General features: G+C 40.2%; 1 protein-coding gene across 1 annotated transcript in view; it reads right to left on the bottom strand.

Annotated features, from left to right (window-relative positions):
- The window catches only part of ASTN1 (astrotactin 1), an 846,340-nt gene that overhangs the window by 84,953 nt on the left and 741,938 nt on the right, over nt 1–19,449 (bottom strand). The window contains exon 15 of the mRNA XM_077453189.1: nt 9,632–9,736. Within this exon, the coding sequence (XP_077309315.1) occupies nt 9,632–9,736 (105 nt within the window). The remainder of the gene's footprint in view (nt 1–9,631; nt 9,737–19,449) is intronic.

The following is a 19,449-nucleotide window of genomic DNA, read 5'->3' as shown; positions in this document are numbered from 1 at the left end:
GAAAAAATTTTAATTGTGCCTGTGTCCAAATATATATGGACCTAACTGTATATCGTCGTGAGCTGGACGGCAATCGGTTAAAATCATTGCTCCTGTTAAAACAATCTTTTTTTTTTTTTAAATAGGAACTTTTGATTTTTCAGGTTCGGCTCCCATTCACTTCAATGGGGTTCGCTGTTCAATCGTTTTCTCTGTTCAGGAGTTCTGGTATCTCAAGAAAAAATGTAAGTAGGTAAAGAGTGGGATAAATAAAGACTGTATTGTTGTAACACAATTGTGTATAAGCCTCTCTCAATGTTTTTAACACAGAGGAACCCCTAAAATAGCTTTCAGTCCTTATGAAACCTGTAATAAGAAACTTAGTGCAAGTAATGCAATTGACACCCAGGGCTGTTTTATATGGCAAATATATTTTTAGCAATAGTAATGAAATAAAATGAATAATATTGGCCAAAATTGTAGTGTTGCCTCATATTGGTGGTCATCGGAGAAATACACTCTTGCTGTGATGGACAAAGGAAAAGAGATCCCACTGGTTATCAGTGGAGTGGCCCCTTACATTAGTGATTAGTAAACTATAACCTTTCTCTTTTAGTCAGTGAAATGCTTCTTTACATTGACTTACATTGATAGTTTGTGCAAAAGAACCTTCTTAGAATGGTGGTCATTGGGAGAAGGATCCCCTTACATTGTTAGTGATTTGAAGAGGTGGTAAAAGAAGGTCCCCATTGCGCTGTTTGTCAATGGAATGAATGCTTTTTACATTGATGGTCAATGGAATCAATGCTTCCTATGTTAGTAGTCAGTGGGAAGAATGTTCTCTATACAAATCGTTAAAAAGATTATTTGGTTGTTGGTTACTTAGCTGACAGTCATAAATTATTCATTGCACAAGGAATCCTAGGGTTGGATGAACCCTGGTTAAGAAAGTCTGGTGTATAATGTGATTTTTGTTTTGTCTTCAGAAAAATGTAGGTAAGAACCCGCAATACATTTTTTTTTAAAACCTTGCAGTGTATATTGTTTGTCTGGAAGATTCTGAAAGATATATATTTTTCTTTTTTTATAATGCCTAATGGAAATAGGACTATGGGACATTTTTGGACTCTTACGGTCTGGGGGTTTCTGGATAAGATCTGTGGTGACATAATTCCACAATACCAAGATAATACTGTGACGGAAAATAATGTGAGCTAAAACTCTATCCTTTTGTAAGATAATACATGAATCAGGTATAAACACATAGGTCACAGATTCTTTAGTCTGCCAGGAGCACGGCAGATATTGCATTACATTGTTCACTAGCACATACTTCAATGAATTTCTTGCCAATACTTGATGGAGACATTTTTCAACTGTAACATATCAATAACGAGATAAAATAGGATGAAAAAACCAAAGAATTTCACAGAACAGAACTAAAGCATATAACAGGAGCAGAGAAAAAGTGCTAAGGGTCTCATGTTTGATCCTTCACGTCATCAATACCAAAACAATATTTTACCAGTTCAGTATTATTGTATGCTTCTTTGTTGCAACATGACTCTTTTAAAGAGCAGTCATACGAACGTTGGGTATTATATTTTTTTTATTTATATTTGGTGTACAAATGAACATTTAATACAAGGTGCACCTCAGAAACAGAACCTTAAAACTCTGACCAAAGCAGGAGGGAATCACTGCTATAATTCATTCATGTGTGTGAAGATTTTAGCTTGAGCTACAGAGCTCTGTTTAACATCTTGTTTTTTATTAAAGAGACTTAGGAGAACCTGCAAACATATGAAAAAGAGCCAAGAGCTCCACCTGATGGCTAGAAATCAAAATACAAAATATTTGCATATGTAATTTTTAATGTTCTAGGTTATTTTCTTTTAAGTTCAGAATATAATAAAACAAGAACAAAAAAAAAATCCCTTTGAATAGAATTTTGCCTGTGGTCATTCAGCTTTAAGGATTAAAGCTATGTTAAAGTGGTTTGGTACCTAAAAATGAAAGTTCATGTTATTAAAATCAACAGTTAGCATACTTACCTAAACGAACCCTGAAAAAAAAAAATATTATTTACTTACCTTTTATTTCTGATGTTTCAGCTGACTTCCGGGTTCTCCTCCCGTGGGAGTAGGGGTGGCTATCGTCCTCGCAATGGTCCCTGGGAAATTTCCCAAGAATCCATGGGGGACATTGAAATTGCGAAATCTCGCGAGATTTCGTTCGGACGCCGGTCACGTGACGAGGGCGTGTACGAATTTGCCATTTTTAAAGTGGGCAGGCAGCTGTATCTGCCATTACACACGAGGTAGCAAGCAAACAAGTGATTGCTTCTGTGGGTTAGTTTTCATTCATTCTTTGTTCTCTGTGCTGTGTGGTTTTCGTTGCCTTGACAACGGGGCGGGAACTTCCTGGAGTTTTTCTTTCCTTGTCACTGCTCTCACTGAGCATGTGCAAGATGGAGCGGAGCATGCTGGGAGCCAGACGTCATCATATACCAGGAAGTAAATGCCTGTGGGCTTCAGACGCCCACAGTTAAAATGGAAAATGCCAGAGTAGGTTTTTATAAGTCATCCTGAAGAAAAGATTCGTCGCGCCGGGGGTCAAATAAACGCCGGACGTGGATGCCAATCGAAGCTAGCACTCACCCACCAGTGAGACAGGTAAGAAAAAAATAAAAAAAGAGCGGAATCCCACTTTAAAGGTTGAGTTTCAATGTTGGGGGAAGGATTGTCTTAAAGTGTAAATTCAGTTTTGCAGTTTTGAAAAATAGATGCCATCCTACTCCGCTATTTCTTAGGAACAGGACAATGTGGTGAACTGCAATACCTCTCTGTGGGTAGCAAAAGAATCAAACACAGAAAGACAGCACATAACAGTGTTCTTTGATTGTTAAGATTTAGTTAAACGACATGTAGCAACTTCAAAGCAACCGTGTATACGAGTCATAACTGCGGCTGGAGCTGTGTAAGGCTGAAAAGCATAAGCAGAGTTGGTTTGATGTTGCTAGATGTTCTTAACCACTTAAGCCCCGGACCATTTTGCAGCTAAAGGACCAAGCCCCTTTTTGCGATTCGGCACTGCGTCGCTTTAACTGACAATTGCGCGGTCGTGCGACGTGGCTCCCAAACAAAATTGGTGTCCTTTTTTTTCCACAAATAGAGCTTTCTTTTGGTGGTATTTGATCACCTCTGCGTTTTTTTTTTGCGCTATAAACAAAAATAGAGCGACAATTTTGAAAAAAATGCAATAGTTTTTACTTTTTGCTATAATAAATATCCCCCAAAAACATAGTGGCGATGAGCGATTTTTATTGTGACTGCGACATTATGGCGGACACGTCGGACAATTTTGACACATTTTTGGGACCATTGGCATTAATACATTGATCAGTGCGAATAAAAATGCACTGATTACTATAAAAATTTCGCTGGCAGTAAAGAGCTTAACCACTAGGGGATAGTGTGGTGGTTAAGTGTGTTTTTGTGTTTTTTTTTTTACTGTAGGGGCGTGGCTTGATGTGTGACATCACTGATCATCTTTCCCTATGACAGGGAAAAGATGATCAGTGATAGGCTCACTAGGAAACACGGGGAGAGGTTTGTTTACACTTATCTCTCCCCGTTCTTCAGCTCTGTGACCTGATCACGGGACACCAACAGCTATCGGGTCCACGGTTCCCGCGGCCACGGTCACGGAGCTCAGGACCGGGTTGCCCTTTCCTCCGTTGGCGTCGCGCGTGACCCACGGCTGGGCACTTAAAGGGCAACATACCTGTACATGCTTGTGCCCAGCCGTGCCATTCTGCCAATGTATATCGGTGTGAGGTGGTCCTTAAGTGGTTAAATAAAGATTTAAGTCCAGGTAAAGCCTCACATATTTTTCTCTCTATAGTCAAGTATGTATGTAGTTATGATTTTTTATTGATTTTTGTTAAAATATCTTTTACGGGCAAATATGTTTCTTGCACTCCCCCTCCTCTACTTTAAGCTGGCCCAACTTACAACCACAACCCTCAACACAGCTGACCACACACATATTTTTAGCACAGAGGACAAGATGACATGTATCTGACCAGACCTGACAATGCTGGGCAACACTGGGACAGCACTGGGTAGAGTGGTCAAATGCTGGTGCCTGCAATGTCATATTTAGAAACCATGCATATCTATAACAGGAATGTGGAGTGATGCCCTGTACACATGACCGGGTTTCCCGTCGGAATAAACTCTGAAGGTTTTTCCAACGGAGTTCCGATGGAATTCCGCTGAAACTGTCTTGAGTACACATGATCGCACCAATGTCCAATCATTAACAACGTGGTGATGTACAGCACGTACAATGGGACTAGAAAAAGGAAGTTCAATAGCCAGTAGTCAACAGCTTCTGTCTCGTACTTGCTTCAGAGCATGCGCCGTTTTTGGTCCGTCGGAACAGCATACAGACAAGCGGTTTTCCCGATAGGAATTGATTCCTTCAGAAATATTTAGAACATGTTCCATTTCTAGGTCTGTCATGCTGCGTACACACGATCAGACTATCCGGCGTATGGACTCCGGTGGACTTTTTTCCCCCAAAAGTCCGGTGGACTTAGAAAGTAGTTTTGACTAGCCGTCTGTGTGCTAGTCTCTCATTCTATGCAGTAAGGTAAAAAAAACCTTTTGCATGATAACTCATCGCCCGCCCCCCTTACCTAAATACATACCTGACTCCAATTTTGATTCAGTGGTGTGTATGAAAGCTGAGGCTCTCTCAGCTCTCTCGCTCCTTATTGTTTTAGATACAGAAGTAGAAGTCAAAACCATTACACAGGGCATGTATATGTAACATGTTTGCTATTGTAATAAAAAAAAACAAGCTTTACAATCAATTTAACCACATGCTGACATGTACTGGGGACAGGTGGCCCACACAGGCAAAGCGATATAACCGTACGTCACTGCCTGCTTCTGGGCGTTTCTACACAGGGGGAGCCTGTCAGCGAGTCCCGGTCAATGATTCATGGCTGGGACCTGCTGATCAGCTGTGTACAAGTAGAGCACAGTGCTCTGTGTTGACAATCAGCACAGACATCTGTACAGAGAGAACGATCCCTTCAAAGCAGGAATGAGAAACTTAGAGATCTATGAGTAAAAGCAGAACACTTTACACATACTACACACCCCCCTTGATTGCCCTAGATGTTAACCCCTTCCCAGCCAGTGTTATTAGTACAGTGACAGTGTATAGTATTATCACTGATCACTGTATTACTCACTGGTGATGGCAGTGGCAGCTAGTCAGTTCCCCCCCATCATCAGTTGGTGTCCGGTTGTCGGCTGCACTATCCCATTATAAGTCTCTGATCACCTCCATTAGTAGTTTTAACAAAAAATCCAGTATACTGTACATAATATAACTTGTAGTTGCTATAATGTTCACGGAAACCAATCCATATACACTTATTGGGGAATTTTTTAATTTAAAAACATATAGCAGAATACATTTTGGCCAAAATTTATGAAGACATTTAATTTTTTAAAATGTTTTGTTAGATATGTTTTGTAGCAAAAAGTAAAAAATTGTTTATTTTTTTCAAAAATATTTTAATTTATAATGTTAAAAATAAAAAACCCAGTGGTGATTAAATACCACCAAAAGAAAGCTCTATTTGTGTGAAAAAAAATGATATCAATTTTGTTTGAGTACAGCATTGCATGACTGCGCAATTACAAGCTAAAGTAGTGCAGTGCTGAATAGCAAAAAATGGCCTGGTCATGAAGGGGGTAAAATCTTCCAGAGATCAAGTGGTCAAAGCAACAGTGGTTAGGTTTTCACGTAATTTAGGGCCCCCAGAACCTTTTGCCATAATGTGTAATAAATATACTCAGCACATGTGTACATTTTGACATGCTGTCCTTGTATTGCTTCCTGAGGACTCCTATTGATTGGGTGAAATGCAATGCATTGAGGCGGGATATGTTACTTCCGGTCTGGGTAAGATCTCACTTTCCCATTCCTTTTTGCAATCCCCGTATATTCCAATTGGCCCCTGGGTATGCGGGGGAGCCAAGCTGGGAAAGTTCATACACGTGCCAATTAGGTCCCATTAAATATGAGTTTAAAGCGGAGTTCTGCTTAAAAAAAATTAAAATGTCAGCAGCTACAAATACTGCAGTTGCTGACTTTTAATAATCAGATACTTACCTGTCCCAGGGTCCAGCGATGCAGGGGATCGATGCCCCATTCGTCTCCCCCTCCGCTCGGCGGCACTGGCATTTTAAATGTGGACGCCCGGCTGTGAAGCATGCGCAAGCCACGCGCTGTGACTGGCCGTGCAATCATCTGGGACCTGCAACGTGTCCCAGATGATTGCCTAGGAGGAGGGAGAGGTGATCTCCCTTCCTGCGCCAAGGGAAGTGACGTCAGGAGCCCAGGCGCCAAAGGAGGCAGACTATGAGGGACCCCTAGCAACAGGCATTAAAGAGGTGAGTAAAAAAATGTATTATCTCCAAATGTGTTTTTTTTCATGGACATTAATGAATATTTTTTTTTTTTTGGGTGGAACTCCACATTAACATCTGCCGAGTTTTTGGTTGTATATGTGTGGAATAAAATTGTTATTGTACGCAATCATGGTTTCCAATTGTCTATGGTTGGGAGCATATATAAAGCAGGTAAAGGAGACCCGGGAGTCCACGTGTGGAGCCAGGATAATTGGTATTTTGCACAAGAGCATACTGGCCCTTGGTAATGCAGGGTCTTAGGCTCTGGTAAGTTGTTAGTGTGGTCACAGGGAATTGATCTGGATCCTACACACTTTTCTTACAAGGAATGTTGGCACTTTATGTGAAGCATGGACACTTGATATTTCACATAATTATTTGGTTTGTTATTTGGATCACACACTTTTATTGCATATTCACATTGGAATATAGTTTATGTTATTGAGCCTCAACCAACTTTGTTTATTATAGTTTGTATACGGTATATCTTTTTTCATTTCCATGTACTGTATTGCCCTTCTACAGTGATGCAATAGTTGTCACCCCCCTTTTCGCTGGCACTTTCAATTTTGCCCAGTTGTCAATGTTGCCCAGGGTTCTGAGGTGGGAAAAGTTAACATAAAAGGGGAAGCTCCACTTTTCTGCCTCCCCCCGCTGCCACATTTGGTACCTTTTGGGGGGGAGGTGGGAGCGGGTACCTGGTCTTGACAGGTACCCACTCAAACTTATGGCTCAGTTCACCACAGCAAAGTGAGGCGGAAGTCCAGCCCCCCTCCTCCTTCCTCCACAGTCGGCCCATACACATAGTGCAGTAGGGAACAAGGCTTCACTGCCAGCTTCACTTAGTTTAGATGGCGGCAGCAGCACCAGATGGACGATTGAAAAATCGGCTTGGGTGAGGACACCGCTGGATTCCTGCACAGGTAAGTAAGTGCCCCAATAACAGAAGTCGGCGGCTGCAGTATTTATGGAGCTTGGAGCTCCTCTTTAAGTGTTAAGGCCATTTTGAAGCTAAATTGAAAGCATGTATTGTATTATATGTATGCAGTAAAGATGTATAAAGATAAGTAAAGAATGTGCATTTTCTTACTGAAAGCAGGACGCCGCTTGATATTGTAATAAAACACAATTAAGGTGGTTGTAAAGGCTGAAGGTTTTTTACCCTGATGCATTCTATGCATTAAGGTAAAAAGCCTTCTGTGTGCTGCTCCCCCACAGCCCCCTTAATACTCACCCGAGCCCCCTTTTGATCCAGTGATGTGCACTAGAACCTCAGCTATACTGGGACTCACTTTCCTCACTGGCTGAAAAAGCAGCAGGAGCCATTGGTTTCCACTGCTGTCAATTACAGCCAGTGAGCCAATGAGGAGAGAGCAGGAGGTGGGGCAGAGCTGTGGCTCTGTGTGTCTTATAGACCCATAGAGCAGGGCTCAGGAGCGAGCATGCACCAATAGAGGCTTGCTATTTGGGGCCCTGGTCAAGGAGAAGAAGCCAGGTGCACTGCAGGGGACCCGAGAAGAAGAGGATTGGGGCTTTGCTGTGCAAAACCATTGCAAAGAGCAGGTAAGTATGACATGTTTGTTTTTTGTTTTTTTAAAGCCGAACCACCTTAACACATAAAAAAAAAAAATCTGTAATTTTTATAGTGTGATTGCATAATACTAATAAAATGTGACTTTAATTCAGTGTTATAAGTTTAGGTTAAAGTTAGGGGCTAGGGTATTTGGTAGCATATTCACTCTGAGCTTGATTTTGATGTCAGGAACCCCTAGCCACAACAAAAGGGTGCCATATCAGAAATAAGGTACTTCTAAGTATTCAAATTAAAAATATCCAATAGCTGACAGTTCTAAAACACTTCTAAGTATAAACTGCTACATTAAGCTAACGTAACTAGCTTATTTCATAAGCCAAGGAAAAATGTGGTATCATTATTCACTGATATATCTGTTCTGATCTGATCAAAGGTGAAGTCTGATTGGTTGCTGTGGGTTACTTATCTTTGGACATTATCATTCCATTTTGCACTGCCTTAAATAATAAGTAAAATATATATATTGCAAATAGAGATGTGGGCATACCCACAGATAGAAGATGGCAGTGGCTTGACAGGACACCATCTGATGAAAGGTTTTTGTACATCTCTCTATAAATTTCATAGTGCATATTTTCCTATCATTATATATGCTGAGAACTGCTGGACATCTCTCTGCACTTACAATACAAAACAACAAGGAATTAGATTAGACTCTAAGCGGTCGACAGGTTTTTCATCTCTCTTTGGTTTTCCGTGGTTATCTGTCTTTCATGGATCATTCCAAATACATTCTCCAATTACCACCCAAATGTGTCAAAATCTTTGGCAATTTTCAAATACTACTCTAAACTATGGAGAAGGGTCCAATGTCATAGATTAATAATTGCACCATTACTGCAAAGTTACACATGTCATTAGAGGTTATATGCATCTTTACATTGTTTGATGCTTCTAGAATTCCTAGCTCAGGGACAGAGCACTAGCAGGACCCCTTAATGAATTAGCTTGCCTTTCATGTATTTTGCTACACACAGCTCATTAATGCCATCACAATTGTGTTTTATTTGCTGAAAAATGAAGAGAACACATTTTTTTTTCTAAAATAAATATGTTATAATTGATCAGCCTATTTTCCTTCATGGCATTTTTGCTTTTCTGCATCTAAGAACACAAGGTCAATTTTAATGAGTGGGATTATTTCATCAAATAGCTCACGTCCTCATCAAGAAGCCTTAGCTAGCCAGGTTACAGGACATACGCAAGCAGAACTGAACCAATTAGTGGCACTGACATTTTCACTCACTTATTGTGGTTATAAAAATACTTTATAAAAGAATTCATTTTTTTTACTCCTTCCAAAAGTGTATTCGCATTGGTCAAGGTATGGTGAACTCGCTGAACATTTCAAGCCACAGCTCAAGAAGGTCAGCTGTGGTTGAATTTAGGACATCATTAAAGCTAGATGACTAATGCACTCTTGGGGGACTATTGAAGAGCTGTCAGAATAAAGCTGACTAGTACTAACTAGGTGCTATACCTTATGTTCAGTGATATCTGCTCAGTATTTATTATAAACACACTTCTGTTTAAGTGTTGACATTTTATCGAATCTCCTTACCTTGGGAGACAACTGGCTGGTTAAGTCGAACATGATACATAACAGACCGAACAGTCCAATGTTGAATTAGAGGATAGCCAGTCACTTCACTGAAATTTACCATGCCTGAAAGAGAGGTAAAAAGCTTATATAGTATATGTATAATGTATATAACTTTATAATAGTGCATTACTTAGCAAACATTACATTTTTTCCCCAAAGCCTTCAATGGGTGGCTGATATGTTGGAAAAGTTGGTCATAAATGGTCAGACAGCACATTTAGGGCTCATGTACACACAGACTAGGTTGACCACCGGATGCGCGAAAATACAAAATGTGGCAAAATCAAGGCAAAATTGTGCTGTAATTTACTGCAATTTTGTTGAGTTTTGCGGCCAGCGGTCAAACCATTTCTATCCTGGATGTGATTCTTCCGCATTCAGGAGAGGGAGGTTGAACCTCCCCTAATCGCAGCATCTTCTAAACTCTAGTAAAGTCCTATGTGTGTATGGACACCCAGGATTTTATGGAGTTGAGTTTAGGAGCTTTGGCATATAGTGTACATGAGCCCTTACTCATCTATGCTGCTGGGATCATGGGGTCCCATTGGGGTACCATTGGGGTCCCATTGTAAATATTGTCTGGGACCCCCTGTCCTTCTCTTTCTGTAGTACCTGACAGTGTGAAGTGTGAAAATGCTGTCACTGATAATAGCATTATGCAAGCCTAAATCTATATTAGGTAGCAGGAGAAGTGTCATCATAGTCAGTATACTTCTTGGGAGCAGTGCTATTGATATAAATTGTCATGAAAAGCAGCAGTGCATGGAATTAGCTTTTAATCTTAGGAATATTATAATACAAAAAACTAGATATTTTATATGATTACTGTCAGGGATACCAACTGCAATCCAGCGGCAGGAATGGTTTGATCACTGTAGCCAAACTTAGGAAACTAAGATTGGACTATAGGATCTAAGCAAGTTTATTAACAGAGAAATTAAACACATACAAGCACAAGCGAACAGAAAACAGTAAACATGAATATATAAGTAAACCATAAACCAAGTGACAAAAATACCTCACTATGTACAAAATTAAGAACACAGATCACAAGGTAAAACTGGAGGTGGAACCAGGAAGGAAGGAAAGGGTGGAACGAGGGCTGGGATTAGGAACAAGGGGAGCAGATATGAGGGAGCAAGGTACAAAGTACAGGTAAAAGACAGAGGCAGGATCAGGTTGGAATCAAGTTCAGGATCAAACAGCAAGCAGTTTTTGTCTAGCAAGGCAAAATATGGAAGCACCAGGGAATGGTAGAGGTGGGACTAAATACCCTCTCAGTAGCCAGTATCAAGTGGAGACTGATTACTGGGATGTGCTGGCTGCTAGGAGACACCCGCTGATGAACACTGGAACTACAAACTTCCTCTCTGGAAACCACAATGCCACCAGCAGGTAATCAAAAATAATTACAATATTGCTAGTACTCCTGTGCTCAATTACTCGAATAGCTAATACAAGCTTCTTTAACTTCTTGCCACCCAACCACTGTACATAAATGGCCGGTTGGCGTTTTGTCGCTCTGAGTGGACATTCAGGAATTTCCCTCAGAATGAGTGATCATAGGACACAGCCAAGACGGGATCAGGATAAGGGTGCTGTGATTGGCCCTTCCGATCACGTGATGGATGTGTCCAATCACAGCCTTCACAGTGTAAACAGAGACATGTGTCTCTGTGTCAGTTCTCCCCACTGAGCTCACAGATCCCCCCACATGGTACAGCAAGCACCACTGTCCCTGTCCCCATACACACCTGTCACAGTGCCCCATAAACATCTGTACCAGTGCAAAAAACACCTGTCAGTGTCCCTATCACATCTGTACCAGTGCACAAAACATCTGTCACAGTTCCCCATCACATCTGTACCAGTTCACAAAACATCTGTCAGTGTCCCATCACACTTGTACCAGTGCACAAAACATGCGCAATAGTGTTCCATTGTGACATCACCATCTGCCAGTGTCTGCCGGTGGTCGATCAACATCTGTCAGTGTACACAAAAACATTTTTTCAGTGTATCAGTGTCCCACCAATAAATAAATAAAATATTTAAAGCGCCCCTTCCCCCCATGCAAGGGTAAATGCAAACATGGTCCCATACACATATGTTAACAGCGATAGCACCAAACATGTGAGGTATTGCCGTGAACGTCAGAGCGACAACAATAATTCTAGCACCAGACCTCCTGTGTAATTCTAAACTGCTAACCAATAAAGGCTTATAAAATGTCACCTATGGAGATTTTCAAATACCGAAGCTTGGCACCATTTCACAAGCGTGCGCAATTTTAAGGCGTAATATGTTTGATATTTATTTACCCAATGTAACACTATATTTTATATTTTACCAAAAATGTGGGTATTATGTTGTCTCTGTGTGCATTAAAATTAATTAAAATGTATTTCTGTGTTAGTGTGTAAAATTGCGTTCAACAAACTGCTGCGCAAATACCGTATGACATAAAAAAATTCAAAACCCACCATTATATCCTCTAGGGCCTCTGCTACAAAAATATAGAATTCTTGGGGGGTCTAAGTAATTTTTTAGCAAAAATATAGATTTTTACTTGTAAACATAGTGTGTCAGAAGAAGGCCTGGTCTTAAAGTGGATAATGGCTAAATGTGCTAAATGTGTTGTGAAAAAGTCTCACACATGTGGTATCGCCATACTCAGGACGAGTAGCAGAATGTGTTTCGTGGTGTGGCTGCAAGTATGCCTATGCCGTGTGTGAGAAATAACTTGTTAATATGACATTTTTTGTGAACAAAAAAATAATAATAATTTCTTAATTTTCCAAAGAATTGTGGGAAAAAAAATTACAACTTCTAAAAACTTGTCATGCCTCTTCCTAAATACCTTGGAATGTCTACTTTCCAAAAAAGGGTAATTTGGGGAATATTTGTACTGTCTTGACATATTAGGGCCTCAAGAAATGAGGTTGGCCGTCAGTACATCAGCTGTGATCAATTTTCAGTGATTGGTACCATAGCTTGTAAACTCTATAACTTTCACACAGACCAAACAATATACACTGATTTGGGTTGTTTTTACCAAAGAAATGTAGCAGTATACATTTGGGATAAAACATATAAAGAGAAAATACTTATTTGCTAAATTTTATAACAGAAACAAAGAAAAAATCACTTTTCGGTCTTTTTCATTTGTAGCAGAAAAAGTAAAAACCCCAGTGTTGATTAAATACCACCAAAAAAAATGCTCTATTTACTGTATGTGAAAAAAATTATAAGAATTTCATTTTGGCACAGTGTTGCATGACTGAGTAATTGTCATTCAAAGTGTGAGAGCACTGAAAACTGAAATTTGGCCTGTGTAGGATGGGGTGAAGGTGCCCTATATTGAGGTGGTTAAACACTTTTTTAGCATAATTGCAAATCTCAGCTGTCTTATTAGGTTTTATATGAGAGGTGTCACTCTGGGATTTTTTTACTAGACTACAGAAGACTTCATTAGGCATAGAGGATTCATTTTAATGTGGCTATGCTGTAGTAAAAGTTAGGAGTTCAATAAATCTATGCAACTAATGCCCCGTACACACGGTCGGATTTTTATACAGAAAATGTTCGATGGGAGCATGTTGTCGGAAATTCCGACCGTGTGTAGACTCCATTGGTCCTTTTCCATTGGAATTTCCGACACACAAAATTTGAGATCTGGATCTCAAATTTTCCGACAACAAAATCTGTTGTCGGAAATTCCGATCGTGTGTACACAATTCCGACGCACAAAGTTTCACGCATGCTCAGAATCAAGAAGAAGAGATGCACTGGCTATTGAACTTCAATTTTCTTGAATCGTTGTACGTGTTATACGTCACCGTATTCTTGACGTTTGGAATTTCTGAAAAGATTTGTGTGCTCATGTGTATGCAAGACAAGTTTGAACCAACATCCGTCAGAAAAAATTTTTTTTTTTTTTGTCTGAAAATCCTATTGTGTGTACAGGGCATAAGACAGCTAAACACATTTTCCAAACTTCACATGCTGTAATAAGTAAGTGGGGTTTTGAATAAATGTCCTGTTGACTTTTAGACTGTAGACTTTGCCTCTACATTCTCTCAAATGGGGTCACCTCCAAGCTCCATAGCAGCCATATTGGCTGCCTTGGCTATACTTATGCCACTGCTGTTGACCAAACCTGATATTCTGCCTACATATGCCAACTTTCAAACAATTTAAATTAATTTAAATAAGCCTTTGATGATGGTGATGCAAACAACCAGACATTAGAATACAACCTACCCCCAACCATTTCTCTAAGATCTTCAAAATCATCTAAGATGTTGGTAGGATGTTCCCTTGATCAATTTGTATGTTTTCTCTACATCATTTCTTTTACAATACAGAGTCGATACTGAGAAGATTAAGGGCTTCAACAAAACTGCTTGAAGAATGGAAAAAGCTTGCTGTACCCCTTTCATCTAAAATAAATGTCAGAGTTTGCCTCTGAACCTCATTAAGGTCACAAACTTTCTGTGCCAGAGGATCCCTTTAGCCCCCCACCCCTTATACTTACCTGAGCCTGATCTCATACCAGCAATGTGCATGAGAGCAGAGACTGTCTTTGCTCTCTCCCTTCTCATGCTGCGGTCATTCAAATTATGTGACCAGAGAGCAAGGGGGCAGGGCTGTACTGCCCTATATGTGTCAACAAACACAAACAGGGCAGCTTGGGAGTGAGCCTGCACAATTGTCCCCATTAAGAGTTTCTTTCTATGGGGGCAATCGCTGAAGAGGTGGAGCCAGGAGAGCTGGTGGGGGACCCGAGAGAAAAAAAAGTTGGGGCTGCTCTGTGCAATACTATTGCACAGAGCAGATAAGTATACCATGTTTATTATTTTAATTTAAATAAATCAAAGCTTTAGTATCACTTACAGAAATCACATCTCTGTGACCATAGGCATGCTCAGTATTTGTAAAATAAGGACTTTATACAAATAGAAAGAGCAGAACAAATATACAAAAAAAATATATATAACATTAGTTACAAAAATAAAAAAAAAGAACCTAAATCATTATAGCTTCCTTAAAAGGAACTGTAGATAAAAAGATAAAAATATTGACCCATCTGTTTATACTTTCTTTGATTTAACAAAATCTTTATACTGTGGTGTAAGTAATACGATTCTGAAGGCCTCTTTGTAAAGCATATAAGGGCAGACAATCGTACGTGCAGATTACACACCATGCACTGTTCGCGGTAGCTGAAGATGAGCTGTACTGTGTGGCTGAGGCTAAGAAACCACCTGAGATTCATTCACTGCATGAAACCATGTGTGAGATGCATAGACCAGTGAGAGATCCTTGATAACTTTATGATGATCATTGTGAGCATAAATGCGAAGAAGTGTGAAATTATCCCTCTGAGCACAAATAAGATTAGGAACTCGTAGCCATTAATTTAGGTCTTAATTGATCAGAATTATGAAATGAGCCACTCTGCAAATTTGTGATATCACATAATCCATCTGAAAACTGGTGTGTGAAATACTTCAGAATTTTTATTCATTTGGCAAGTAATCCGATTGAGGTAATGCCATCTCAATACACATCAGCAAGATGCATGTGTGTATTGTTGCAAAAAGAAAAGAATACTTATAAGTACAGACTACTTCAAACAAAAATACAGAATAATATAATAATAACCATAATTATAAAAAGCACACAACATGCAAGTCCCTTTCAGAAAAAAAAGGCCTTCTTTGAAAATAATGATGTACCGTAATTTGATAATAATAAAAATAGAAGCAGAATTGGGAAGTAACAAACCACTGTCAAATGACACATACATACTGCGCCATCAGTTTTGGAGGTTTAAGGGATGCCTAGCCCTATCTAAATGCTGGTTTTCAATCAGAATTTGTATTATTTAACCCCTTTATGACAGAAATACAATTAAAGGCAGCAGCAGTGCAATAATCTCTTCCTTGTTCTGCACAAACAAAGCAAATTTCCCAGCACACTTACCAGCTAGCCCGCAAAAAAATCTAATTACTGTACACTATTTAATAATTTGCATTAAAAACAGATTTTTTAGTGTTACAACATTTGCAAATATAGGTAGAAACTGCACTGCCTTGTCACAGTTCCTCTGTAAAGTGCAGTCCTAACTTTGATGTTTCAGAATCAGATTCAGAATATGCAGGAGCATACATAGCAGTGGGTAAGTTAAGGGCAGGTATGCTTAAAAGCAATCCATTCCTCTTTAAAGATGCAGGGACACACCAGAAGGTCAGAAAAGCACAATGACAGCTGAAGGCATCCAAAGAAGAAATGGTCTGCCTCAAGGCATACCTGCCTGTAATTTATCCATTGCTTTATATGCTCTAACATGGAGATAAGCTGGTAAGTGTGCTGGGAAAACTCCTGTTTTGTGGTTGCTGTGAAAAGCCTGTCCATATGAACCTTACTTTAAGACCCCTTTCACACTGGGGCTTTTTTCAGGCGTTTTTCAAGCGCTTTAGCGTTAAAAAAAGCGCCTGTAAAGCGCTTGAAAGAAGCCTCATCTGCAGTCCCAATGTGAAAGCCCAAGCCCTTTCACAATGTCAGCGCCCGAAAAACGCTCGTAAAGCGCTGCTTAAACTTGCAGCACTTTACCAGCATTTTTCGAGCGTTATTGGGGCGCTTTTAACCCCTGCTAGTGGCCAAATAAAGGGTTAAAAGCGCCCACAAAATGCTGCTGCCAATAGCGTTTTTCAGGCGTTTTTCAGGCGTTTTACAGGCGCTTCCCATTGATTTCAATGGGAAGGGGCGCTTTAGGAGCGTTGTATTCACCGCTCCAAAAGCGCTGCAAAGAAGCTGCTTGCAGGACTTTTTTTGACTCCCTGCCAGCGCAGCGCCTCGGTGTGAAAGCACTCGGGCTTTTACATTGGGATTGCAGTTGCAGCTTCTTTCAGGCGCTTTTTTTAACGCTAAAGCGCATGAAAAGTGCCTGAAAAACACCCAGTGGGAAAGGGGTCTAAAGGATATTAATAAAATGGGGTGGTTGCCAGTTTTGTTTAACTTGCTGTCTTGTCACACTCCATCGGCACTCCTATAACTGTAAATTATTTCTCTGTACTCGTGCAAAAATCTGTCCCCCACTGGCTCTAAAACTGAGAACCAAGCAATCAAACACTGCCAATCACTCAGTTCTCAGAGCTCCATGTGCATGAGCTCTCTGCTCTGCCCCCCCCCCCCACGCTCACTGGAGTGCTGATTGTGGAGGGAGCAGGAGCGGCTGGCTCAGGCTCTCAGTGGCTCGCTGACAGGCTGAGCATGTGGGCAGATCATGACCATATGGTGGCGATCTTTCCCGAGCCTGGACCGGCCTTGTGACATCAGCTGACAGTGAACTTCAGCCCGCTGTCTGCCGGGTCACAGAAAGAACTGCACTCCTGTGATCCACAGGAGAAGTACAGCCAAACGAGCTTTGGCTCTACTTCTCCTTTAAAGGTATAAAAATGTGTACCTATTACGTAATCAATCAATGAACCAAAACCTAAAAATTAACATTTAAATATAAATATAAAAGAGCTGCTCATCTTCCAGCTTGATTAAACCAAAGATGTAAAGAAATAAAAACTAGACTGCGCTCTTATAAATATCTAATAAGCAATAAACAATTGTGTAAAAAATCCAATGTGCTCAGTGCAAATAAATATTAATAAATTGTATTAAATAAACAATTGTGCAAAAAGTCTATATATGAAATCGTAATTAAAGTGCTCACCACCAATAAATGCATCTAAACATGAAGGAAAGTGACAATCAGGTAAATGGTGCTCTTCCTCTTTATCCCAATAGAAACAAGCCACACTCATCAGAAATATATGACCTTTTTTCTCAAAGAGGGTCAAAACTCACTTAAAGTTTCCCAAATGGGTGTTCCCATATGCATCCTTTTCAATTTTCAGTCAGCCGATGGTATCCTGTACATATGGACGACTAGATCTCACCATATACTTGATGGTACTCCTGCACCTTTAAGAGACTCTGTACAGGCCAGAAATATACAACCTAATTTCTCAAAGAAGGTCAAAACTCGCTTAAGGTATCCCAAACGGGTGTTCCCTTATGCATTTGTCTGGTTTTCAGTTAACACCACGTAAACACGTTTCGTCAGCAATGCCTGACTCCATACTGTACTTGTGATGAGCTGTCATGTACTGCTCATGGTCAAGTACTGATAATTGGGAGCTGGTCAGACAGGTCGGTTCCTAATGATGTCATCATTGTGTAGCCAATCACACAAAATGCGGCATAATCCTGAGCTCCTCCTACTGGGCCTGGCCTTCACAGCTCATTTAAAGCACCGGTAAGATCCAACACCTGTCCCTGTATGGTAATAAGAAATATACCTATTCATCCATGGAGTCCAGCATTGTCTTCCTTGCAGCAAAGTGCTACTTGTATTGCTGCACCACCATCTTCAAAAATGTTCCATGCATGGGCAGACATGTCACAGGTTTCTGCCAGTTCCCAAATACTTAGAAAAGGCCACCAGCCTCTTCCAAGTATTTGTCATTTATGGGATCCCCTATCCGTGCACAAACATGCCACTGGTTTCAGTTATGTGGGACATGGCAGAGACATGTAGAAAGTCTGCGCATGACTGGAGGACCATGCACAGAATGCTGCAGATCTCTGTGAGATCCTCAAAACTTGGCAGAGACCAACGGCATGCTTGTGCATGTGAGGGATCCTGCAGCGAACATGCGCCCTTTAATAAAACTGCCTTCTTGAAAATGTGACGTGAACATACCATGAGACAGTGAAGAGATTCCTTTTGTCATCCTTGCTTAGGCAAGGAATCCGAAAGTGGAGCGCAGCACAACAAAATAGTATTAAATTTCTTAAAATGTTCAAACTGCTAGGCTGGACATTTTAAGAGGGTTGGAAACAGATGAGAGAAACATCTTTTAATGGGGGAGGGTCTACTCTAAGTTTGACCTTGGCCTGTTTCTGATTGTGTGACTACTTCTGAAATGTTCAAATTGCGCTTCTTAGCAAAGAATGCTGCTGGCTTAGCTATATCCACAGGATACATATATATATATATATATATATATATATATATATATATATATATATATATATATATATATGTGTGCTGAGAGCCATTACAAAAGAATTACAAAGGCATTTCATGGATACACCTGAATTTACATTTGTGCAGATGAAGCTGTACTTGGCTCATGCTGCCCTAGACACACTTACCTGGTAATACCTTTTTGTATGAACTCTACCCATTGATTGCATGTTATTATTTTAGTAAAAAAAAAAATTGCTAGAATATGCTATTGGAGGAAACAGATTGTCTGCTTTATATTCCCAGCCAACTAAAAAGAGAAGTTTTTTTTTATTGGCCAATCTTACTTACCTAGGTGGATGCTCCACGCTCATTGGAGTGCAGAGCTGTATAGGGGAGTGGCCATCTCAGCATTTCAGTGGCTCGCTGAGAATCTGAGACTGCCATCAGTTCCAGGCACCTGGCCGATCCAGACTTCGGAAGTTGGGATGACAGGAGTGAAAAATGAATTGCACCCAACTTCCTCTGTGACCCAGAGGAGAAGCCCAGTCAAATGAGCTCAGGCTGGACTTCTACTTTAACTGGAGAGAAGATGGTTTCATGCTTCTTGGAGTATATGGAGTCTTTTGAGTCTTCTCAAGAACTCTGCAATCCCTTTCCCTACAGTTATATTGTGTAATGTACTTAAAAATGTGCAGAGATGGCCAAAGAAAGGAAAAATAAGGAAATGCTTATAAAAGTTTGT

The sequence above is a fragment of the Lithobates pipiens genome, unplaced genomic scaffold (genome assembly GCF_037356315.1).
Source record: "Lithobates pipiens isolate NorthernLeopardFrog02 unplaced genomic scaffold, aLitPip1_a1.2 Scaffold_23, whole genome shotgun sequence".
Taxonomy (NCBI): Eukaryota; Metazoa; Chordata; class Amphibia; order Anura; family Ranidae; genus Lithobates; species Lithobates pipiens.
The sequence above is the reverse complement of the archived record's forward strand: the minus strand, read 5'-3'. Positions and strand labels throughout refer to the sequence as shown.